At 42.9% G+C, this 27,139-nt stretch overlaps 1 protein-coding gene across 1 annotated transcript in view; it reads right to left on the bottom strand.

The window, feature by feature from the left end:
* Positions 1-27,139, bottom strand: part of DYM (dymeclin) — a 293,904-nt gene that overhangs the window by 130,974 nt on the left and 135,791 nt on the right. The window contains exon 13 of the mRNA XM_070736919.1: positions 8,872-9,039. Coding sequence (XP_070593020.1) covers positions 8,872-9,039 — 168 coding nt within the window. The remainder of the gene's footprint in view (positions 1-8,871; positions 9,040-27,139) is intronic.

Raw genomic sequence — 27,139 nt, 5'->3', positions numbered from 1 at the left:
AGTTCATGAAGTCTTTCCCGATAAGTTTGATGCTTAAGACCTTCCACCATTTTTGTAGCCCGCCTTTGGACCTTATACTATTTCCCTTATTAGGATGGATATATGTTTATCCCAGGCATGTTTAAATTCAGTTACTGTGTATTTACCAACCACTTCGGCTGGAAGTTTGTTCCAAGCATCTACTACTCTTTTAGTAAAAATAATATTTTCTCATCTTTCCCCCAACTAACCTCAGATTGTGTCCCCTTGTTCTTGTGTTCACTTTCCTATTAAAAACACTTCCCTCCTGAACCTTATTTAACCCTTTAACATATTTAAATGCTTTGATCATGTCCCCCCTTTTCCTTCTGTCCTCCAGACTATATAAAGATTGAGTTCATGAAGTCTTTCCTGATACGTTTCAGGCTTAAGACCTTCCACCCTTTTTGTAGCCCGTCTTTGGGACTGTTCAATTTGATCAAACTCTTTTTGTAGGTGAGGTCTCCAGAGCTGGACACAGTATTCCAAACGTGGTCTCACCAGCGCTCTATACAGCGGGATCACAATCTCCCTCTTCCTGCTTGTTATACCTCTAGCTATGCAGCCAAGCATTCTACTTGCTTTCCCCTACCGCCTGACCGCATTTACCCAAAGCCTCCAGCACAGGGAGGTGGCGCCTTTGACCCGGTGCCCAAAAGGGAACGGTAGCCCAGAGTTATTGCACCGTACCTAATCAAAAGGCTTAGAATTGGGAATACTGGAAGCAAAAAGGTGGCTGAACCACCAGACTGTAAACACATTTGGATAATTAAAATAAAACCCTTTTAGCAGAAATGAAGCAACAAATAGATTTTTTAAAAAAATATATAATCTCACACCTTGCCTCTGGCACAATTTTGCCTGAATCACTCAGAGAAATTTTGACAGAATGAGTCTGCCGCGTATTAGGAAGCTGCACTATTAAAGTAATTTGATGGGATTGCTCTTTTTCTGGTAATGCCTGCAGGATGCTATGAAAGCAAATTTCACTATTAGTCCCAGGCAAATATTTCAGTAGAATCTGAAGACAGAAACACACAAACACCATCTCCATTGAGAAAAGATACTTTGGTGTAATTAAATCATACCTACCAAAAATATTTTAATTAATGTCCTGGTCCATAGCAATTTTTAAAATAGTCGTACATTGGAAGTGAATTACTTCTGCTTTAAACCTGTCTAAATCTGGACCCAATATAAGGCAACGCCTCATGTGTCCTTCGATATGGCTCCGCGTGCCACCTGTGGCACACGCACCATAGGTTCGCCATCACGGCTCTAGGGCCCCCAGTTTGTCTTTGAAGATGAGGAATTCAAATAAGTGAAGCACATGGCAAAGGGGAAATTATCTTTTCTGCCCAGGTTCGCCTGGTGCATCAGTTGCGGCCCTATTTGGACAGGGAGTCATTGCTCACAGTCGCTCATGCCCTTATCACCTCGAGGTTCGATTACTTCAACGCTCTCTACATGGGGCTACCTTTGAAAAGTGTTCGGAAACTTCAGATCGTGCAGAATGCGGCCGCGAGAGCTATCGTGGAGCTTCCTAGATTCGCCCACGTTTCTACAACACTCCGTGGCCTGCACTGTCTGCCGATCGGTTTCCGGTCACAATTCAAAGTGTTGGTAATGACCTTTAAAGCCCTTCATGGCATTGGACTAGAATACCTCCGGAACCGCCTTCTACCACACGAATCCCAGTGGCCGATAAGGTCCCACAGAGTTGGCCTTCTCCGGGTCCCGTCGACCAAACAATGTCGTTTGGCGGGCCCCAGGGGAAGAGCCTTCTCTGTGGCGGCCCCGGCCCTCTGGAATCAACTCCCCCCGGAGATTAGAACAGCTCCCACCCTCCTTGTCTTTCGCAAGTTACTCAAGACCCACCTATATCGCCAGGCATGGGGGAACTAAGACATCTCCCCCAGGCTTTCTTATATTTTATGATTGGTTTGTATGTGTTGTATGGTTTTTAACAGTTGGGGGTTTTTATATAATTTTTATTATTAGATTTGTTCCATTGTTATACTGTTTTTTTATTACTGTTGTGAGCTGCCCCGAATCTTCGGAGAGGGGCGGCATACAAATCTAATAAATTACTATTATTATTATTTTTTTTTAATAGCCCAAACAATATGACTGATAGATGTGGAGGAAGTTACGGATTCCTCAGTGTTCTGTCCCCTGTTTGCCAAGAGGCTCCTTCTGTCACAGGAAATGTGGGTTTGGAAATACAAACTGCCAAAATACTTTTGTGTTTCTACCCAGAGTTTTAATGTCTAAACCGGCAGTAACGCATACCGTTTTTATTATTTTGCTACCGATACACTCAGGCATTTGAAACGCAGAAGCTGACTTCTCATGCAATGCTTCGTATCTGTTTCCTTGATGTTTCTAGAAATGCAAATATTTCCGATTCCTCTGGAGGCTGAATCATTGCAACTGGGGCTAATTCTTCTTCTTTTTTTTAGTTCGAAACTTTTGTAGACATTTTGCAACGCAATTTGGGGAGGAAGGTGGTGCATCCCAACCACTCTGCCGAGCTGCCTTGCTTTGAGTGAGGAAGCTGCCTGGATAGACAGCAAAATGTTTCTCAATTCATTCATTCATTTTCATTCATTTTATTGGATTTGTATGCCGCCCCTCTCTGTAGACTCGGGGCGGCTAACAACAGTGGTATAAACAACATGCGACAATCCAATACTAAAGTAGCTAAAAACCCTTATTTTAAAACCAATCATACATACAAACGTACCATACATAAATTGTAGAAGCCTAGGGGAAAAGAATATCTTAATTCCCCCATGCCTGATGACAAAGGTGGGTTTTGAGAAGCTTACGAAAGGCAAGAAGGGTGGGGGCTATTCTAATCTCCGGGGGGAGTTGGTTCCAGAGGGTTGGGGCTGCCACAGAGAAGGCTCTTCCCCTGGGTCCCACCAAATGGCATTGTTTAGTTGACGGGACCCGGAGAAGGACCACTCTGTGGGACCTAATTGGTCACTGGGATTTGTGTGGCAGAAGGCGGTCTCGTAGATACCCTGGTCCGGTGCCATGAAGGGCTTTATAGGTCATAACCAACACTTTGAATTGTGACCGGAAACTGATCGGCAACCAATGCAGACTGCGGAGTGTTGGTGTGACATGGGCATATTTAGGGAAGCCCATGATTGCTCTCGCAGCTGCATTCTGCACGATCTGAAGTTTCCGAAGACTTTTAAAAGGTAGCCCCATGTAGAGAGCGTTACAGTAGTCGAGCCTCGAGGTGATGAGGGCATGAGTGACTGTGAGCAGTGACTCCCGATCCAAATAGGGCCGCAACTGGTGCACCAGGAGAACATGGGCAAAAGCCCCCCTCGCCACAGCTGAAAGTTGTTTCTCTAATGTGAGCTGTGGATCGAGGAGGACGCCCAAGTTGCGGACCCTCTCTGAGAGGGTTAGTGATTCCCCCCCCCCAGAGTAATGGATGGACAGATGGAATTGTCCTTGGGAGGCAAAACCCACAGCCACTCCGTCTTATCGGGGTTGAGTTTGAGTCTGTTGACACCCATTCAGGCCCCAACAGCCTCCAGACACCGGCACATCACTTCCACTGCTTCACTGACTGGACATGGGGTGGAGATGTAAAGCTGGGTATCATCTGCATATTGTTGATACCTCACCCCATGCCCTTGGATGATCTCACCCAGCGGTGAGATAACAAAAATTAGCCCAGTTGCAATGATTCAAACTTCAGACAATTCCACCTGGATCACTGAAAAGCTTCATTAACATTTCTCATTCTTCCCCTTAGCAGCTAAAACAGACAAAAATCTTGCTTCCCACCCCACATAAATGGGCTTAATTCCTAGTGATAACATAGACATGTCCATCTAGTTTTCTTTGGCAAGAATGTAGAAGTGATTTGCCATTGCTTGTTCCCAAAATGCTATTTTGGCCTCCTGGCCCAGCCCATCATCCTAATTTTTCAGCCTTTTGAAACCATCCAAAGTTGACCAAGTACAGCTTCACATGTTAGCAGCAAGTTACATAAACCAGATTTTCAAATCTGGTATTTCCACGGTTTCCTGCTTTGGTGCCAGCAAAGGAATTTTGGGAGTCAAAAAATCCAGCACATTTGGATTGTACCAATTATAGAAAGGTAATACGGAGTTATATTAGGAAATAATTTTCATTCCTGGTTCAAGCAGGGTTTCTTGACCCACCCCGAATTTAGATAAATTCAAGCAAAGATGTCATTCCTACAAATGTTTGTTATTCCTGGTTTTAATCTGAAGAGTTTGATAACCTCTCTCACCATTAAGTTTTCCTCTTCTGCAAAGATTTTTTAAAAAATAATCTTTCTTTATAGACAACTATTGTTTGTTCTTGAACAAAGGAAACTATTTTAAATTGCATGCCATCTTTTCTTTTCCTTCTTCCCTTGACAATCAAGCTGGTTTTATTTATGTTTATTGTGTGGTCTCTCTGCCTTACAAGCTTGCATAGTCAACATACTACTATTTCTATTATGGACGATCTCCATATTCTAGTCAAATTTTGTCATGCAATTTTTTCCCTTTGCTCTCCCAAAATTCTTGGCACCAATCATAAAACACTAAAGAATGTGCAAAGTGAATGTAGCATGAATTTAAATGCACTATTTCATTTGGAGAAAGTATAACGACGCTGTGTTTTTTGTAGGGGGGCTTTTAGCACGTATAACCTCATGCCTTTATACAAATTTAAAAGTGACTCGATAATACTGGTTTTTTTTTTTAAAAAAGGTTTTTCTTATCTTAATTTGGGAGAATACTCAATTAAATATACAATAGTACCTCTACTTACGAACTTAATTCGTTCGGTGACCAGGTTCTTAAGTAGAAGCGATTATTCCCATAGGAATCAATGTAAAAGAAAATAATGTTCGTGATTGGGGAAACCATAGGGAGGGTGAAGGCCCTGTTTCCTCCTAGGAGATTCCTACAGAGGCCCTACAAAGGATTCTCCCCGCCTTTCCTGGCCCTGTTTCCTCCCAGGAGATTCCTAGAGAGGCTCCACAGAGGCTTCTCCCTGCCTTTTCCAGCCCTGTTTCCTCCCAGGAGATTCCTAGAGAGGCCCCACGGAGGCTTCTCTCCGCCTTTTCCGGCCCTGTTTCCTCCCAGGAGATTCCTAGAGAGGCCCCACAGAGGCTTCTTCCCGCCTTTCCTGGCCCTGTTTCCTCCCAGGAGATTCCTAGAGAGGCCCCACAGAGGCTTCTCCCTGCCTTTTCCAGCCCTGTTTCCTTCCAGGAGATTCCTAGAGAGGCCCCACAGAGGCTTCTTCCCGCCTTTCCCGGCCCTGTTTCCTCCCAGGAGACTCCTAGAGAGGCGCCACAGAAGCTTCTGCCCGCCTTTTCCGGCCCTATTTCCTCTCAGGAGATTCCTAGAGAGGCCCCACGGAGGCTTCTCCCTGCCTTTTCCAGTTACAGTTTCGGAGGCTTGGGTTTGTAAGTGGGAAATGGTTCTTCAGAAGATGCAAAAAAATCTTGAACACCTGGTTCTTATCTAGAAAAGTTTGTAAGTAGAAGTGTTCTTAGGTAGACTCTGTATAGAGTCTCTCCCATTTGCATCTATTTTGTACTCATCCAATTGTTCCTTAGCGCACCCTGCTAAAACATACTGCTTGGGTATTGGCCAAATGTGAACCTTTGGATCTGACTAATAGAACAATTCCCTAAGACCAAGACTAAAAAACCTCCACTGCTTAATATGTTTTCATGTTCCTTTTGACTTCATTTAGAAACATAGAAACATAGAAGACTGACGGCAGAAAAAGACCTCATGGTCCATCTAGTCTGCCCTTATACTATTTCCTGTATTTTATCTTAGGATGGATCTATGTTTATCCCAGGCATGTTTAAATTCAGTTACTGTGGATATACCAACCACGTCTGCTGGAAGTTTGTTCCAAGGATCTACTACTCTTTCAGTGAAATAATATTTTCTCACATTGCTTTTGATCTTTCCCCCAATTAACTTCAGATTGTGTCCCCTTGTTCTTGTGTTCACTTTCCTATTAAAAACACTTCCCTCCTGAACCTTATTTAACCCTTTGAAATATTTAAATGCCCCCCCTTTTCCTTCTGTCCTCCAGACTATACAGATTGAGTTCATTAAGTCTTTCCTGATACATTTTATGCTTAAGACCTTCCACCATTCTTGTAGCCCTTCTTTGGACCCGTTCAATTTTGTCAATCTCTTTTTGTAGGTGAGGTCTCCAGAACTGAGCACAGTATTCCAAATGTGGTCTCACCAGCGCTCTATATAAGGGGATCACAATCTCCCTCTTCCTGCTTGTTATACCTCTAGCTATGCAGCCAAGCATTCTTGGAAGAAGAAACAAGTACTCTACAGTTATGGTGCCAAATATTTTTGGCACCAGGTACTAAGAGATAATTTTTAGGAGTTGTGGAAAGGAAGAATTCTAGAAGCTTCAAAAAAAGGGGAGTGTCCAATTGGTGTTGAAATTTAGCCATCTAGACTCGGCCAATTCTTATATTCAAACCACTAAGTCAATCAAGTTGAAACCACAACTGTATTTTCAGTTGACTAAGAAAAGGAACAAAAAAAAAAATACAGGGTTCCTACTAACTCTACCACAAGCTGAATTTTACTCTATTTTTACTTGGCATTCTTATGGTTTTTAAAATTTTTATTAAAACGGCTGTGACAAATAGGGGTGCTACACAATGGCCTTTGTGTGGCTGGTGAAAGGAAGGGGGCCAACAGTGAGGATTCTTCTCACCCACATATCTGTTGAGGGAAATGTTTAATCATGGTGAGTAATGTTGGGCGAACCCAACAAAGTTCAGGTTCAGCGAGTTTGGCCGAACTTTGCCGTGAAGTTTGGGTGAGTCCGCCGAACCCGAAAAGCATCAGCGCCACTACGGCGTCCTTTCCCGTAAAAATAAACAAGGAGGTGGGGAATTCCCCACCTCCTTTTGCTTCCTTTTATTTTTACGGAAAAGGATGCCGCAGCGGCGCTGCAAGCAAAAGGAGGTGGGGAATCCCATGATGGGATTCCGGGGGCGGGGCTTTGACATCATGGAGACTCCTTCCTCCCTGTTTCAGCCGGCCAGGAAGGAGTCTCCGTGACATCAAAGCCCCGCCCCCAGAATCCCATTGTGGGGAATCCCACGATGGGATTCCCCACTCTCCTCCCGGGCGGTAACACTTCGCGGTGTTCGAGCGAACGCTTAATCCCAAACCCAAACTTTTTAAAAAGTTCAGGTTCGGGTTCGGCATGCCGAACACTGCAAAGTTCTAACGGTGAGCCATGGCGAACTGGGAGGCATTATTATATTGTTGGTTTCCTTTCCCCTGTAGGTGGCAATCGATAGGAGTGAAGAAATATATAACTTGGCTGCTTTGGGGAAGGAAATTAAAGAAAACTATTATAATAACAGTTAGTTATTAGTTATTAGTAGTGATGCTTTCTGAGTAGGTTGTAGGTTGCAGTTTGCTCTAGTGCAGTGTTTCCCAACCTTGGCAACTTGAAGATATCTGGACTTCAACTCCCAGAATTCCCCAGCCAGCTGGGTATTCTGGGAGTTGAAGTCCAAATATCTTCAAGTTGCCAAGGTTGGGAAACACTGCTCTAGTGCACTGATGGCAAACCATTTTTTGAATGGTTTGCACGAATCCCAGCGACCGATTAAGTCCCACAGAGTTGGCCTTCTCCGGGTCCCGTCGACTAAACAATGTCGTTTGGCGGGTCCCACGGGTAGAGCCTTCTCTGTGGCGGCCCCGACCCTCTGGAACCAGCTCCCCCCTGAGATTAGAACTGCCCCCACCCTCCTTGCCTTTCGTAAACTCCTTAAAACCCACCTCTTCCGTCAGGCATGGGGAAATTGAGACACCCTCCCCGGGCCTATACAATTCAGGTATGGTATGTTTGTGTGTATGTCTGCTTTAATAACGAGGTTTTTTAAAATGTTTTTAAATTATTAGATTTGTCTTGAATTGTCCTATTGTTGTTGTGAGCCACCCCGAGTCTATGGAGAAGGGCGGCATACAAATCAAATCAAATCAAATCAGTAAGTAAATAAGTAAGTAAGTAAGTAAATAATTAAGTAAGTAAGTAAGTAAATAAGTAAGTAAATAAGTAAGTAAGTAAGTAAATAATTAAATAAGTAAGTAAGTAAATAAGTAAGTAAGTAAGTAAGTAAGTAAGTAAGTAAGTAAGTAAATAAGTAAATAATTAAGTAAGTAAGTAAGCAAGTAAATAAGTAAATAAGTAAATAAATAAGTAAGTAAGTAAATAAGTAAATAAATAAGTAAGTAAGTAAATAAGTAAATAATTAAATAAGTAAGTAAGCAAGTAAATAAGTAAATAAGTAAATAAATAAGTAAGTAAGTAAGTAAATAAGTAAGTAAGTAAGTAAGTAAGTAAATAAGTAAATAAGTAAATAAGTAAATAAGTAAATAAGTAAGTAAGTAAGTAAGTAAGTAAGTAAATAATTAAATAAGTAAGTAAGTAAGCAAGTAAATAAGTAAATAAGTAAATAACTAAATAAATAAGTAAGTAAGTAAGTAAGTAAATAAATAAGTAAATAAATAAGTAAATAAGTAAGTAAGTAAGTAAGTAAGTAAGTAAGTAAGTAAGTAAGTAAGTAAGTAAGTAAGTAAGTAAGTAAGTAAGTAAATAAATAAATAGATAGATAGATAAATAAATAAATTTTTCCCTCCCTCCGGTCCCGAAAGGGCATGTACATGCGCGAGTGCCTCTCCAATTCATTCCCCTCTCCCCCCCCCCCCCGCCACCCCATATGCCCCCTTCGTTCATGCACAGGCTGGTCATACGTGGCATGCAGCATGCAGTAAGTGGAGAGCAGAGGTTAATAACCTGGCAGCATAGGATCTGAGAATGTGAGAACAAGTTAAAGACAGGAGTTCCTCTCCATTGTCACTGAGGCTCGAGAAGCAATGCTCCAGCGCAGAGCAGTGGGATTGGCGGGGGAAATACAATTTGTCCAAGACATAGACATATCTCCGCAAGTGGCGGCAGGTGTAACTGCAAGAAAAAGGGTGGGGAAGGGAGGAAGAAGAAAGAGAACAAGAAAAGGAACAAAGAAAGAGGAATTTTCCTTTAACAAAGCTGCACCCAAACACCATCTAAAGCAAGTTCAGCGGCACATGTCAAAGAGCAAAGCAATATTTTTTTTAAAAAAGGAAAAGTGGTATGATCGAAACATTTAAATATGTGAAAGGGTTAAACAAGGTCCAGGAGGGAAGTGTTTTAATAGGAAAGTGTACACAAGAACAAGGGGACACAATCTGAGGTTAGTTGGGGGAAAGATCAAAAGTAACATGAGAAAATATTATTTTACTGAAAGAGTAGTAGATCCTTGGAACAAACTTCCAGCAGACGTGGTAGATAAATCCACAGTAACTGAATTTAAACATGCCTGGGATAAACATATATCCATCCTAAGATAAAATACAGGAAATAGTATAAGGGCAGACTAGATGGACCATGAGGTCTTTTTCTGCCGTCAGACTTCTATGTTTCTATGTTTTTATGTTTCTATGGTACAAGCAGAAAGTCTTTATATGAAATGGCATAGGGCAGTGATGGCGAACCTATAAGGCATAGGTGCCACAGGTGGCACGCGGAGCCATATCTGCTGGCACCAGAGCCGTTGCGCTAGCTCAGCTCAAAACGTGCATGTGTGTGCCGGCCAGCTGATTTTTGGCTCACCAGGAGGCTCTGGGAGGGCGTTTTTGGCTTCCAGAGAGCTACCGGGGGGATGGGGGAGGGCATTTTTACCCTCTGCTGGCTCCAGGGAATCCTTTGGAGCCTGGGGAGGGCAAAACACAAGCCTACTGGGCCCACCAGAAGTTGGCAAACAGGCCATTTCCGGCCTCCAGAGGGCCTCTGGTGGGGGGAAGCAGTTTTTGCCCTCCCGAGACACTGAATTATGGGTGTGGGCACTCTCACATGCACGATAGCCAGTGGTGGGTTACGAGCCGGAGCGCTAAATTGCGCTCGCTACTGTGGCTTGTAAGTGCTTGCGGGGGCAGTGCGATTTTTCTTCAGCTCCTGTGGAGGTAGCAAAATCGCGCATGGAGTCACAGGTGCGCCTGTGTTTCAGCATGCGCGGAAGCAAACAACCCTCGCTGAAACACGGGTGCACCTGCGGCTCTGTGCGAGATTTTGCTACCTCCACAGGTGCGGAAGCAAAATCGCACTGGTCCCGCAAGCACTTACGAGCAGTGGCGGTGAGCGCAATTTAGTGTTCTGGCTCCTAGCCCCCTGTTGGCTCTCTTCCATTTATATATTCATTATCAGCAAAAATATGTTACATATATAGTGTGTACGTAGACACATACACATATATACACATACTGCTCAAAAAAATACAGTAGTCCCTCGCTCTATCGTGCTTCACCTGCCGCGGCTTCACTTCATCGCGGGTTTTGAAGTCAGCTTCATTTGAATGATTTTACCACACAAACAAGCGCTAGAATCCCCCAGCGGGACTCCCAAATGATGAGCGGGGCGGGGACTGAGCTCCGGCGGAGGCCCGTCCCCTCGTTCAATCCCCCTCGCCAGTGCCGAAAGGAAAAAAAAGAAAGGAACGCGACGCGGCGGGGATTTCCAGACTGGGCTCGAGGGCGGAAGAGGAAGTGCTCGAGGGCGGAAGAGAGAGAGAGAAAAAAAGAAACAGCCGGGGCAGCTCACCAGGGACTTTACAGCCGGGGCAAGGCAAAAAACACAACATTTGGCCGAACTGCTGCAAAGAACAGAGTAAGTAGTAGTGGGGGGGAAAGGTTAGCCGGCCGTTGCTCGCCTCCAGGCATCCGGAGTTGGTGGGAAGGAGGATAAATTCCCCATCGCGGATTTCACCTATCGCGGCAAGGTCTGGAACGTAACTCCCGCGATAGGTGAGGGATTACTGTAAAGGGAACACTCAAAAAAGGTTGCTGCATCTGAATGAATGAAATATTCTCATTGGATACTTTGTTCTGTACAAAGTTGTATGTGCACAACAGAATGTGAAATTGACTGTCAATTGGTGTTGCTTCCTAAGTGGACAGTTTGATTTCACAGAAGTTTGATTTACTTGGAGTTGCATTGTGTTGTTTAAGTGTTCCCTTTATTTTTTTTGAGCAGTATATACATACATACATATATATATTAACCTAGAGGTTAATTCTCTGCCTCACAAGGCAAAGGTTGCAGGTTCAAGTCCCAGTGAGGGTATGGCTAGCCGATGAGGCCAAAATAAGGCCGAAATAGATCTATCCTAGTCTCCCTTAATTTTCAAATTCAGCAAAAACATGTGACACATATAGATAGAATTGTCGGCTATCAATAAAATTAACTGCCTTGGAAATGGTCCTGAGTTGGGCCGAGAGGCAAAAAAGGAGCTGTGATGTTCCTTCAATACACCAGGGTGATTCGACACAAAATGTAACCCTTCCCTGGTACAGAGCTGAAAGGATTGGATACTGTAGCCTAGAGGTTAATTCTCTGCCTCACAAGGCAAAGGTTGCAGGTTCAAGTCCCAGTGGGTTTGGCTAGCTGATGAGGCCAAAATAAGGCCGAAATAGATCTATCCTAGTCTCCCTTAATTTTCAAATTCAGCAAAAAAACATGTGATATATATATATACATATATATATATATATACAGTATATAGATAGATAGATAGATAGATAGATAGATAGATAGATAGATAGATAGATAGATAGATATATTTGTTTTCGTAGATTTTCACAGGTACAGGTATGATGGTCTTGGCATATTTGGGTTTCTTCCCGTGTAAGATTTGGAAATTTCTGGCGACGTTTCGATGAGGTCACACTCATCATCTTCAGGCTGGTGTTTCTGTCCTTGTTCTAAGGCGAACACTGCGAGACCTAAGCTGCAGGCAATTGCTGAGCCATCAAACCACATCCAGCCACCAGTATTTATAGAAGGAAGGCAGCTCAGGTCTCGCAGTGTTCGCCTTAGAACAAGGACAGAAACACCAGCCTGAAGATGACGAGTGGGACCTCGTCGAAACGTTGCCAGATTGTTCTGAGTTCAGGTTTTGCCCCGTGTAATATTTTGAGTGTCTATGCGACGTTTCGGTGAAATCACATTCACCATCATCAGGCTGAAGTTGTAAGCTTCGTGCTGCTGTAAATATAGTATATATATATATATGTATGTATTAAATCTACATAGAATGTAATCTACAAGAATCCAGGATGATTTCATTAGCGGCGCAAAGGAAGCGGCTGGTTTTGGCAGGGTGTAGGCACACCAAGGGTATGTAGATTTTTATTTTTATTTTCGGGGGGGGGGGGGAGGTTAAAAAACAAAAACAAAAAATCCAAACCATCTTTTCGTGCAACTCGAAGAGCAAGGCACTTGGTGCCAAGATGTAATGTAAAATGTTATGGGAACAGTCGCAGAGTTTGTGTGGTTTTCTACGAGCTGCCATCTACAACTACAGAAATGCACAAGCCAGATTCAGGCATCCGTTATTACGGCTTTCCCACCAGCTTAGAATCTTAGCAGTTCACAATAAGTCAGTTTGCCACTGTGGTTAGGGAATTATGGGCTGGCGAATCCTGCAGCCTATGGATCACAGCCGGTGTGGCTTCTGAATTCTGGAGGGCTTGGTCTTGTTTTACAGCAAATTCCACTGTTTTTTTTATAGCTTCGTAAAGAGAAGCTTTGCAATGAATTGTTATTTGGACACATGGTTTCGTTTTATCTGGCTTTGTGCTTCGCTCCAAATTGTGCTGGATCTCTCCTCCATAATCCTGGGCCAAGGCATATAGCGCATCTGCTTGAAAATATATTAATTTATATTTCATTTTGCTTAACTGCTCATCTCTCTCAAAGTACAGTGATACCTCGTCTTACGGACCCCTCTTCATACGAACTTTTCGTGATAGGAACCTGGGGTTTACGATTTTTTTGCCACTTCTTCCAAACTATTTTCACCTTACGAACCCGAGCCGCCGCCCTTGGGATGCCCCGCCTCTGGACTTCCATTGCCAGCCAAAGCGCTGGGATTCCCCTGCGCCTCCCCTCACTGGGAAACCCCACCTCCGGACTTCCGTTGCCAACAGAAGCACCCATTATTGCATTGCTGGGATTTCCCTGAGCCTCCCTCGCTGGGAATCCCTTCATTTTTGCCGGCGCTGCTTTGAATCCCAGAGAGGGGAGGCTCAGGGAAATCCCAGAAATGCAAGAACGGGAGGTGGGGTTTCCCAGTGAGGGGAGGCTCAGGGAAATCCCAGCACTTCGGCTTGCAATGGAAGTCTGGAGGCGGGGATTCCCAGCGGCGCAAAGCAAAAGGGGTCACTTTTGGTATGGGGTTGCACACATTATTTGCTTTCTAGGCTTCCCAGACCCCCCTACCCACCCCATTTTTGTGAAAAAAAATTCAGCACAAAAATGGGGCACAGAGGTGGGGCTTCATGAGGCCAAAAATGGCTTTATAAGACACACCGACATTTCCACCTCCTTTTATGGGAGGAAAGGTGCATCTTATACTCCGAAAAATACAGTGATACCTTGTCTTACGAACGCCTCTTCATACAAACTTTTTGAGACACAAATCCGGTGTTTAAGATTTTTTTGCCTCTTCTTCCGAACTATTTTCACCTTACGAACCCAAGCCACCGCCACTGGGATGCCCCGCCTCTGGACTTCTGTTGCCAGCGAAGCACACGTTTTTGCGCTACTGGGATTCCCCTGAGGCTCCCCTCCATGGGAAACACCACTCCCGGCCTTCTGTGTTTTTGTGATGCTGCGATTTCGCCGAGGCTCCCTTCGCTGGGATTCAAAGCAGCGCCGGCAAAAATGAAGGGAATCCCAGCGAAGGGAGCCTCAGCGAAATCACAGCATCGCAAAAACATGGATGTCGGTAGGTGGGGTTTCCCAGGAAGGGGAGCCTCAGGGGAATCCCAGCAGCGCAAAAACGGGTGCTTCGGCTGGCAACGGAAGTCCGGAGGTGGGGTTTCCCAGCGGCGTAAGGCAAAAGGGGTGAGTTTTCGCCTTGCACGCATTATTCGTTTATTATTATTGTTTATTATTATTATTATTATTATTATTATTATTGTTTCCCATAGGAAACAATGTTTCCTATGGGAAACATTGTTTCATCTTACAAACTTTTCACCTTACGAACCTCGTCCCAGAACCAATTAAGTTCGTAAGACAAGGTATCACTGTATCTGGAAATTGCCACGTTTGGGAAACCCTGTTTTATGGGGAGTGAATTCACTAAAGGCTAGCAGTAGTTTTCCCGGTGTCGATGTGTGATTTGCCCTCGAAAACACACACTAGATCCAAAGCACCAAGATATTATGGTATATTCTGCGAAGCCATCAGCCTGAGCAACCGATCTTGACTTATTTTGTTTTGGCTGCTCACAACAAACGCAGAGCCCGCCGCACAGCCACAATTTCCAAAGATGTCATGTTTATTTTAATGCGAGATTGACTTGGCTTTGACTTTATCAAGCTGTCCTGATCTCTCCCACAAAAGGGGGAGAACCCCCCCCGAAAGAACAGATTCTGAACATTTGGTAAACGCTACAACATACAACGATCCCCTTTTCCACGGAGCTCTTCAAAACAGCGAACGACTTTGGTTTTTCAAGAAACGAAAACATGTATTTAAAATCTGCCTTTTATTACCCAATCAATGAAAAGGAAGTTATTAAGGCAAAAATAATAACATTCTCTACAACTCAAACCCCTAAAGCAACCAGCATTCCTCTTTCCTCATAACTGAGTGAGGCAAAGCAACATGTGCTACCCGTAGCAAATTATGGCCTGCACATTTTCCTCCTACAAACCGTCAGCTTAACTTCTAGCTATGTGGCAGCAATACACTAAAATGTTTAATATCACCATCTAAAAAGTCAGTATTCAGAATGTCTGGTTAACTGGAGCCTGGGAAATCAATACGAGCGGTTTCGAGTTTTCCTATTGAAAACAGTTGTTCTTACTTAAGGGTGAAACTCTGCCATTTGGGGAGATAATGAAACTAATAAAATATCTCTAATGCCTTCTCGGTGTATAATTCTTTTTTTCTCCCCAAGGTTATGTGCTGCATAAATCTGAAGAGATATTTAAAAAATAAAACACTTCAATCTGTTTTATTAAAAGAATTTTCTTTTTTGAAAAAAAAAAATCTTTACCTTCTTGAACTACCGCTCTGTAGGATTTCAGAGTCAGCCCAGCCAAACTAATATGACAAATAATTTCCCTGGAGAATAAGTGAACAATTTCAGAACAACCTGAAGATGCTTCTTTCAGAAGGCTGAATAATTGCGAAAAGCTATTTCTGAAAGAGGGTCCATCAGTTTCCAGGTGACCAACTCCTTGAGAACATCTGCTCAAATCCTTCTAAATGTTGTTGTTGAATCATTATCATGTTTCCCCCAAAGGAAGACTTGGGCTTATTTTCTTTCGATCCAGGTGGGGTTCTTACTTACTTACTTACAACAACTTACTTACTTACTTACTTACTTACTTACTTACTTACTTACTTACTTACTTACTTACTTATTTTATTTTTAGGCCGACCTTCTCCTTAGACTCAGGGCGGCTTACAAGATGTTAGCACTTTTTGACAGATCCAGCCTATTGCCCCCACAGTCCAGGTCCTCATTTTACCCACCTCGGAAGGATGGAAGGCTGAGGAAAAGGAATCCTCAATCTGAGTATTGCATTGGCAGTTCTGTGTTAGCAAAAACTTCAGAAGAGAAGGATTTAGGGGTAGTGATTTCTGACAGTCTCAAAATGGGTGAGCAGTGTGGTCGAGCAGTAGAAAAAGCAAGTAGGATGCTTGGCTGCATAGCTAGAGGCATAACAAGCAGGAAGAGGGAGATTGTGATCCCGCTATATAGAGCGCTGGTGAGACCACATTTGGAATACTGTGTTCAGTTCTGGAGACCTCACCTACAAAAAGATATTGACAAAATTGAACGGGTCCAAAGACGGGCTACAAGAATGGTGGAAGGTCTTAAGCATAAAACATATCAGGAAAGACTTAATGAACTCAATCTGTATAGTCTGGAGGACAGAAGGAAAAGGGGGGACATGATCGAAACATTTAAATACGTTAAAGGGTTAAATAAGGTTCAGGAGGGAAGTGTTTTTAATAGGAAAGTGAACATGAGAACAAGGGGACACAATCTGAAGTTAGTTGGGGGAAAGATCAAAAGCAACGTGAGGAAATATTATTTCACTGAAAGAGTAGTAGATCCTTGGAACAAACTTCCAGCAGACATGGTTGGTAAATCCACAGTAACTGAATTTAAACATGCCTGGGATAAACATATATCCATCATAAGATAAAACACAGGAAATAGTATAAGGGACCATGGACCATGAGGTCTTTTTCTGCCGTCAGTCTTCTATGTTCTACGTTCTAATTTTACAAAAAAAACCCAAACCTGTAATTTTGAAATCGGCTTTCAGGGATCATTTTCAAGAACCACCTGCCAACTGCAAAAATTAGTAGTACTTCCATGCATGTTAGGCATTACTGCATTTCAGAGAACATACGTAAAGCCTGGCAACCGTTCTGGACCAAATTCATAGTGCCTGACATATTTAAAAAATAAAAGAGAAATTCAAGGTCCTTATGTTTGCCAGCATATTATACAGTATACAGTTTCACACATGCTGGAACCCAGTGTTGAGAGGCCACCCATCTGGGCCACTGCTCTAACCTTTAGCCTTCTACACTCCTGGTTCCAACGCCCTTCTAATGGGGTGCAACATGTCTAGTTACATCAGACGGAGAATGAGTATATGAATATCCTATCAGATGCCAAATTCTGAATTCAGACCAGATTGAACAAGGGTCAAATAATGTTTAACTGTATGTCATCAGAGAGTAGACTAAAATGTCAACTACGTATGTTCCGGAGGTAGGATTTGCATAATTTCCCTACCAGTTCACCCAGTGCGCGCATGCTCGTTTTGGTCACACATGTGCCTCCTATGTGGTCTTCCACGCATGTGCTTTGCTCACACGTATAGTTTCAACACATGTGCACAGCTTGAAAACATGGCTAAATAAGATGGCATAGAACTGGGATGGGTGGGCAGGTCACTACTACCGGTTCGTCCAAACCGATCCAAACTGCTTGTCCCTGTTCTGTGGGGCTCTCTGGTAGACTCCTCCCAAAAATTCACAGGTACAAATTTCAGAAACACACACGTTTGAAAATTCAAAACAATGTTCTTTATAATGAAAATTCACTTAAACCAAGCCCTCTTTTGGTATAGCAAAGAGCACTCGTCTCCAAACAAACAGGTAATTTGTACAAGTCCCTTATCAGTTCTGTGATACTTAGCTTGCAGCTGTGAGGCAATTCACAGTCCTTCTTTCACAAAGTGAAACACACTTTGCTCTGGTTTAGTTTCAAAGCGGGGAAAATCAGCACACAAAAGGTCAAAGTCAGCAAAGCAGGCACGAAACACAACGATCAGATAATCCTCCACAATGGCCAAACTCACAGGCTGCTATTTATAGCAGCCTCACTAACTACCACAGCCCCACCCAACCACAGGTGGCCTCATTTTCTTTGATAATAATCTCTCAGTTGTTGTTGCCTCTGCATCGCTCTCCGCATGCGTGGCTGTATCATTAACTCTTGTTCCGAATCCAAGGAGGAGCTAGATAATTGATCTCCTTCTGAGCTGTCTGCCCCACTCTCCTCCTCCCTGTCACTCATGTCTTCTTGGTCAGAGGAGCCTTCATCAGCAGATTCCACTGGGGGCAAAACAGGCCTGCAGCATGTGGATGTCTTCCCCACATCCACAGTCCTTGGGGCAGGAGCTGGGCCAGAGCTAACCACAACATCCCAGTCGGTTGTCAAAGAGCCAACCGCGAGGCTCCACCCACCCACCCAAACGCTGCCATTTGGATTCTTTTACCCTCTGCGCCAGTAGTGGTCTGCTGGTTACGTGGTCCGATGCGCAATCCTGGTAGGAAATGGACGTATGCGCGCCCCTGCATGAAATTTGGCTTCTGCGTAAACTCTTGTATGAGGACGCTGGCGTGAGTGACATTTCGGTGATTTTCCGTGATATCGGTGAAAGTTGCTGAAATCTCGCTAGCGCGTCCTCACACAAGATTTCACTTGCTGTGCATGTGCAGAAGCCAGATGCATGCACACCCACAATGGCCTCAGAGGGAGCACTGGTAGTGTTGAAGATGAGCAGCCCTTTACTGCTCTGCGCATGCACAAAGTCTTCTGTGCATGCGCAGAGGATAAAAGAACCCAAACAGTGGCGTCTGGGCAGATCCTTGCGCTCCCTTCGTGACTGGCTCTCTGATGACCAATAGGCACAAGCAAACCAGGAGCATTTCACCCTTGGATAAATTGATTTTTAATAAAGACAAACAAGGACTATGCCTTCTGTCTAGAGTCATCCAAAGATGTCTTGGCCAAACATTCTGGCACTTTTTTCATTTCTCTCATTGACATGAATTGGCAGCTCTTTGTTTATTTATTCCTTCCATTTCCATAGCAGCTCAACTCGACCAAGTGACTCTGGGTGGCTTACAATTCTACAATTACGGAACAATTAAAACAATAAAATGGTAAAAACATCCAGAAAATAAATACAAACAGCAGCCGAAATCGTTAATCAACTGACAACGGAGCCAAGAAAAGGGGCCCTTAACACATTCCGAATCTCAGGCCCAAGTACACAGCCAGGTTTCCAAAGCCTTTGTAAAGGGTAACAGGATCGGGGTCGTTATTAATCAACAAAGGGAGGGTATTCCATAGAGTAGGGGCTACTGCAGAAAAAAAACACCTCTTCTATTCCCTGCCAATCAACACTTTTTGGGTTCCCAGGATCTGCAAAATGCTCATAAAAACATAGAAACATAGAAGACTGACGGCAGAAAAAGACCTCATGGTCCATCTAGTCTGCCCTTACTGTATACTATTTCCTGTATTTTATCTTACAATGGATATATGTTTATCCCAGGCATGTTTAAATTCAGTTACTGTGGATTTACCAACCACGTCTGCTGGAAGTTAGTTCCAAGGATCTACTACACTTTCAGTAAAATAATATTTTCTCATTTTGCCTTTGATCTTTCCCCCAACTAACTTCAGATTGTGTCCCCTTGTTCTTGTGTTCACTTTCCTATTAAAAACACTTCCCTCCTGAACCTTATTTAACCCTTTGACATATTTAAATGTTTCGATCATGTCCCCCCTTTTCCTTCTGTCCTCCAGACCAGTGATTCTCAACCTTTTTTGAGCTGCGGCACATTTTTTACATATACAAAATCATGGGGCACATTGAGCGGGGGGGGGGGGGGGGGGACTGGGGGGCTAAAAAAAGTTTGGACAAAAAAATTATCTCTGTCTCTCTCTCTCTTCCTCCCTTTCGCTCTATTTCTCTCCCTCCTTCTCTCTCTTCCTTCCTCTCTCTCTCCATCCCTCTTTCTTTCTCTCTTCCTTCCTTCCTCTCTTTTTTGCTGTATCTCTGCCTCCTTCCCTGCCTTTCTTTCTCTCTCTCTCTTGCTTGCTTTCTCTCTCTCTATTGTTTTCTTTCTCTCTCTCTCTTTCTTTCTCTCTCTCTCTCTTTCTTTCTGAGCTTCGCGGCACACCTGACCATGTCTCGCGGCACACTAGTGTGCCCCGGCACACTGGTTGAAAAACACTGCTCCAGACTATGCAGATTGAGTTCATTAAGTCTTTCCTGATACGTTTTATACTTACCGGTAAGACCTTCCACCATTCTTGTAGCCCGTCTTTGGACCCGTTCAATTTTGTCAATATCTTTTTGTAGGTGAGGTCTCCAGAACTGAACACAGTACTCCAAATGTGGTCTCACCAGCGCTCTATATAAAGGGATCATAATCTCCTTCTTCCTGCTTGTTATGCCTCTAGCTATGCAGCCAAGCATCCTACTTGCTTTTCCTACCGCCCGACCACACTGCTCACCCATTTTGAGACTGTCAGAAATCACTACCCCTAAATCCTTCTCTTCTGAAGTTTTTGCTAACACAGAACTGCCAATGCAATACTCAGATTGAGGATTCCTTTTCCCCAAGTGCATTATTTTACATTTGGAAACATTAAACTGCAGTTTCCATTGCTTTGACCATTTATCTAGTAAAGTTAAATCATTTACCATATTACAGACCCCTCCAGGAATATCAACCCTATTGAGTCACACTGCTCAAACTGTAGGATCAAATTGGATGAGTACAGACTTTGGAAAAGGACGGTCCCTCGGGTAGGACTGGGACAACTTGTCACAGTCAACTTGCTGCGGCCAACTTGTTGCAGGATCTACAACCGGCTGGCAGCTGACGGCATGCTGGAGTAGGCCATGGCAGCAGAAAACTGAGTTTGAGAGGGGCCCGCACAACCCCGCCCCCCCGAGCTCCCTTTTCACTGGCAGCATGCTGGGGAAGGCTGTGGCAGCTGAAAACAGAGCTTGGTAGGGCCGTACATCTGGCCCTCTGAGGTCAAACACAACCCTTATATGGCCCTCAATGAAATGGAGTTTGACACCCCTGAGCCAGTGGTGAAATCTACTTACCTTCCCTACCATTTCGGAAGTGTGTGCTTGTTTGTCAGTGCTTCACTCACACACTTACTCACACTCTGCGCATGTGCAGAAAGCTTTGTGCATGTGCAGGGAGGTTAAAAAAAGAAAATGATGACGTGCAGGCGGGTGGGTGGAGGCTCATACTGCCGTTGTTACTGGTTCTCCGAACCACCGACAGCCATCACTACCAGGCCGAACCGAGAGCATTTCATACCTGCCCTGAGCTAGACTGAAGCTAGACTAAGACCAAAATAGCGGAGATATATTATTTGCATTTATTACAGGTAGTCCTTGACTTACAACAGTTCATTTAGTGATTGTGTAGCATTGTTTTTAATAATAATGGGTTTTAACTTGTTTTTCTTAATATTAGATTTGTATTTATTGTACAGTGATACCTTTCTTAGGAACTTAATTGGTAAGGTGAAAAGTTCGTAAGATGAAACAATGTTTCCCATAGGAATCAATGGAAAACAGATTAATGCGTGCAAGCCCAAAATTTAACCCTTTTTCAAGCCAAAGTGCCCATTTTTGCGCTGGTGGGATTCCCCTGAACTTCCACTCTCAATGGGAAACCTCACCTCCTGACTTCCGTGTTTTTGCGATGCTGTAGGGAAATCCCAGGATCGCAAAAACGGGTGCTCCGCTGGCAGCAGAAGTCCGGAGGTGGGGTTTCCCAGCGAGGGAAGCCTCAGCGAAATCGCACTATTGCAAAAACACGGAAGTCCTCGAAACCCCACCTTCAGACTTCTGTGTTTTTGTGATGGTGTGATTTCGCTGAGGCCTCCCTCACTGAGAAGCCCCACCTCCGGACTTCCGTTGCCAGCGGAGTGCCCGTTTTTGCGATCCTGGGATTCCCCTCCTGGGATTTCCCTGCAGCATCGCAAAAACGCGGAAGTCAGGAGGTGGGGTTTCCCATAGAGGGGAGCTTCAGGGGAATCCCACCAGTGCAAAAACGGATGCTCCGCTTGCAACGGAAGTCCAGAGGTGGGGTTCCCCAGTGGCGGCGGCAGGTTCGTAAGGCGAAAAAAGTTCGTAAGGAGAGGCAAAAAAAATCAGAACCCTGGGTTTATATCTCGAAAGGTTTGTATGACGAGGGGTTCGTATCACAAGGTACTGTTATTGTACTGTTATTGCTGTTGTGAGTCATCCCAAGTCCTCGGAGAGGGGCGGCATACAAATCTAATTAATAATAATAATAATAATAATAATAATAATAATAATTATTATTATTATTATTATGTGACCATTCAAAATGAAAAAGTGACTTAAGACCTTTTTTCAGAGTTATGACCTTTCCAGGGTCCCCATAATCATGTGATCAAAATTCAGGTTCTTGGCAACTGGTTCATACTTATGACCACTGCAGGCGGGGGTTGCCGCTACTGCCACTACACAGTTCTGCGCCTCCAGTGTGCGTGCGTGTCCCAGCAAGATTTTGCTTCTGCACATGCACAAGAAGCAAAATCTCTTGAGGGGACGCGCATACACAAGGCATTTTGGCGATTTGTTTGCTTCCGTGCATGTGCAGAAGCAAAAAACCCACCCAAATCCCTCGAGCGTGTGTGTCCCCTTGCAAGATTTTGCTTCCTGCACATGCGCAGAAGCAAAATCTCGCTGGGACGCGCATACGCTGGAAACACGAAGCTGCATGCGCAGCTCAACTTTTACGACTGGTACAGTGTCCTTATCCGTAGCGGTAGGAACCCACTACTGGTCCCAGGGTTATGTGATCCCCTTTTGCGACCTTCTTGGTAAAGTCAGCTTCCCTTAATAGGTTATTAACTTATCAACCGCAGTGATTCAATTAACAACTGAAGCAAGAAAGGTTGTAAAATGGAGCAAAATTCACTTAACAAATGTCTCACTTAACTAGTGAGTAGCATAATTACATCCTGGACACAAACTGTTTCAACTCCTACCCTCAAAACGTCACTGCAGAGCACTGCACTGCAAGACAACTAGACACAAGGACAGTTTTTTTCTGAACGCCATCACTCTGCTAAACAAATAATTCCCTCAACACTCTCAAACTATTTACTAAGTCTGAACTTCTATTTCTACTAGTTTTTTCTCATCATGCTGGGCTGAATGTGTACGATTGTGTAGTTGGTGATTTTATGACACTGATTATGTTATATTAATGTTTTTTAATTGACTTTTTAAATTTTATTATTAGATTTGTAATGTATTGTGTTATTGCTATGTTGTGAGCCGCCTCGAGTCTTTGGAGAGGGGCGGCATACAAATCTAATAAATTATTATTATTATTATTATTATTATTATTATTATTATTATTATTCCTCCCACTTAGGACTGTATAACTGTAACTTGTTGCTTATATCCTAAGATTTTTATTAATATTGATTGTTTCTTCATTGTTTATTTGACCCCTATGACAATCATTAAGTATTGTACCGCATGATTCTTCACAAATCTATATTTTCTTTTATGTACACTGAGAGCATCTGCACCAAAGACAAATTCCTTCTGTATCCAATCAAACGTGGCCAATAAAGAATTCTATTCTATTCTATTCTATTCTATCTCCCTCTGGAATTGCCTCCAAACATAGGACATAAAAGAGGTAGCTGGTCATTATTTTCAATTACACTATCAATTCTATTTAATTTTTTGAGGTCATGGGGGAGGGAGAGTGTATATTTTCATTTATTCCTTTTGGTCTGGCTGTTAACGGCTCATATCAGAATTCACATTTTATTCTCTTAATAAGACATGTAAACTGGTAGAAACTCAAGGTCACAACATTATGAAATGATTTTTTTTCTGATGGAGAAAATTAAATGCAGCCCTCATTAGGCAGCTCAACTGCAGGTGGTTTCATTCTCAAGTTGTATATTACAGCTCTTCCTGTTCACACATTTACTCCCAAATAAGCAACAGATGTGATTTTCATTCCTAGTGAGATCAGCTGCTTTGCATACATAAGGAGTGAAAAGGAAGGTCCTAAACCTGCCGTAGGAAATGAAATACCTCTTAAATATTGTTTTATTTGGCCAAAATCTTGAAAAGGATTATTGTCAGGTCTTCCAAAATGTTCAAGAGCAATAGCATTTAGACTTGCATACCGATTCCATGTGCTTTGACAGCCCTCTCTAAGTGGTTTACAGAATCAGCATATGGCCCCCAACAATTCTGCATTGGTTGCCGATCAATTTCCGGTCACAATTCAAAGTGCTGGTTATGACCTTTAAAGCCCTTCATGGCATCGGACCAGAATATCTCCGAGACCGCCTTCTGCAGCACAAATCCCAGAGACCGATCAGGTCCCACAGAGTTGGCCTTCTCCGGTTCCCGTCAACTAAACAATGTCGGCTGGCGGGGCCCAGGGGAAGAGCCTTCTCTGTGGCGGCCCCGACTCTCTGGAACCAGCTCCCCCCAGAGATTAGAACTGCCCCTAGCCTCCTTGCCTTTCGCAAACTCCTTAAAACCCACCTTTGTCGTCAGGCATGGGGGAACTGAGATATCTCCCCCAGGTCTATACAATTTATGTATGGTATGCTTGTGTGTATGTCTGTTTAATAATGGGGTTTTGTAATATTTTAAATTGTAAATTATTAAACTTGTTATAAACTGTTTTTTATTGTGTTGTGAGCTGCCCCGAGTCCACGGAGAGGGGCGGCATACAAATCTAATAAATAAATAAATAAATAAACAAACAAACAAATAAATAAACAAACAAACACATAAATAAATAAATAAATAAATAAATAATGAATGAATAAATAAATAAATAAATTCACATTTCATTTTCTTAAGACATGTAAACTGGTAGAAACTTCAAGTCGCTTGGAGAAGGGGGTCTTAGAAGTCTAATAAATAAATAAATAAATAAAATCTGGGTCCTCATTTTACCTACCTCGGAAGGATGGAAGGCTGAGTCAACCTTTTTTAAAAAAATAAATAAATTGTTATTAGATTTATTTATTTATTTGATTTTTATGCCTCCCTTCTCCTTAGACTCAGGGCGGCTTACAACATGTTAGCAACAGCACTTTTTAACAGAGCTAGGCTATTGCCCCCACAATCCCGGTCCTCATTTTACCCACCTCGGAAGGGTGGAAGGCTGAGTCAACCTTGAGCCGGTGATGAGATTTGAACCGCTGACCTTCAGATCTACAGTCAGCTTCAGTGGCCTGCAGTACAGCACTCTACCTGCTGTGCCACCCCGGTTAAAACATACAAACTACATACATACAACATAAAAACAGTGTCCTGTGAAGGTGCACCCATCACCTGACAACATACTTTATTTTATTTATTATTTATTATTTGGATTTGTATGCCGCCCCTCTCCGAAGAGGGTACATATATACCCCACCACCAATTGGAGGGTCTGTACTAACATCTTTAATATTCTTCTAAGCTGGAGTCTGCATTCTATTTACATATCAAAGAGTGATTCTAATTTATTCTTTATGGCTAGATCACAAATTCTACTTGTCATATAACCTCTCACCATTTCCCATCGTTCCATCAGTTTTTTCAATTTATTTTCATTATATGTATTCATCCTTACCTCCATAATTTCAAAGCAAATGTGGTCCACCATGTACCGATACCAATTCTGTATCGTCCATTTTGCTGCTTCTTTCCAACCCAATACAATTACTGCTTGAGTGCTTTCCAATGCTGCTACTTTTATTTCTTTAAATTCTCTTAAGTCTCCCTTTTTTACCAGTACTGCCATTTCTTTTGTAATTGTCCAATTAATATTTAACATCCTGTTAAAGGCTGAGTCAACCTTGAGCCAGTGGTGAGATTTGAACTGCTGAATTACAGCTAGCAGTTAGCTAAATAATCATTTGTAGTAACTCTATCAAGCTGCCTATTTGGTTACATACCCTCGACCAAACAATGTCGTTTGGCGGGCCCCAGGGGAAGAGCCTTCTCTGTGGCGGCCCCGGCCCTCTGGAACCAACTCCCCCCAGAGATTAGAATGGCCCCCACCCTCCTTGTCTTTCGCAAATTTCTTAAGACCCACCTTTGTCGCCAGGCATGGGGGAGTTAAGTTATCCTTTTCCCCTAGGTTATTACAAGTTATGCATGGTATGTTTGTGTGTATGTTTGGGTTTTTTATAATAAGGGTTTTTTAGTTGTTTTTATTAATTGGATTGTTCATGTTGTTTTACCACTGTTGTTAGCTGCCCCGAGTCTGCATAGAGGGGCGGCATACAAATCCAATAAATAATAATAATAATAATAATAATAATAATAATAATAATAATAATAATAATAATCTTTCACTTAAAACACTCTCCTACAGCCACAACTGTTTTTATTTTTTAACCGACATGAATTTTGATGTAAACACAAATTGGGTTCGGTGCCATTTGTGGTTGATGAAGCATTTGATATTCTGATATTCTCATGTATGTACTTTTGAGTCGGTAATGAAACTAACATCAAAATCACGATAAACAGGCATTTTAAGAATTAATTCTCTCTCCTGGTGTTTTGGTGAGACGAATTCTATTAATCCTGGAGAAAGAGCAAAACCCTTCCATATTTATGAGTAGATTTTGTTTCTGGCCATCAAAGCCAAAATAATCTCCTTTTTATCCTACATTTATACGATTCTTTGTGGGAAGAAAAGATGCGTGCCCTGCATGGGGGCGCAATGAGTTTTGATCTCTGGCTGGGGTGACTCAGAATTAAAAAAGGGAGTCTGACAAGGAGGCACATTACCCTCTTATCTGCTTAATTTATACAGTTAGGATGGCAGGTTTGGAAATGGTAGCTGGAATCAAAACAGGAGGCCAAACACTGATGATTTAAGAGAGGCAGACAACTGCTACTCAGCTAGCCAAAAATAAAGAAAGTGGAGAAGAGTTCATTAAGAAAGCTAAAACTGGAAAATGAAACATCTGTGTTTAATTGTGAACATTAAAAAAGAAAATAATAATAATAAAAAGCCAAAAAGACCATAACAGGAATGTTTAGTGGACTTAGAATTCACAGTGAAAAAATGATGGTGATTGACTGGTTTGTATACTACCAGGTACAAAGTAGATACAAAAAAGATCTTGTAGATTTTGGAATTAGCAAAAGAATAAATATAATAGACATGGCACCGGACCAGATTATCTCAGGGACCGTCTTCTGCTGCACGAATCCCAGCGACCAGTTAGGTCCCACAGAGTGGGTCTTTTCCGGGTCCCATCAACTAAACAATGCCGCTTGGTGAGACCCAGGGGAAGAGCCTTATCTGTGGCGGCCCCGGCGCTCTGGAACCAACTCCCCCCAGAGATTAGAATTGCCCCCACCATCCTTGCCTTTCGTAAGCTACTTAAAACCCACCTCTGCCGCCAGGCATGGGGGAATTGAGATACTCTTTCCCCCTAGGCCTTTACAATTTTATGCATGGTATGTCTGTATGTATGTTTGGTTTTTATATTAATGGGTTTTTAATTGTTTTTAGTATTGGATTATTATTGTACGCTGTTTTATTGTTGCTGTTAGCCGACCCGAGTCTCCGGAGAGGGGCAGCATACAAATCCAATAAATCAAATCAAATCAAATCAAATCAAATCAAATAATAA

This window comes from Erythrolamprus reginae, chromosome 2 (genome assembly GCF_031021105.1).
Source record: "Erythrolamprus reginae isolate rEryReg1 chromosome 2, rEryReg1.hap1, whole genome shotgun sequence".
NCBI lineage: Eukaryota > Metazoa > Chordata > Lepidosauria > Squamata > Dipsadidae > Erythrolamprus > Erythrolamprus reginae.
This window is presented reverse-complemented; position numbering and strand designations above follow the sequence as displayed.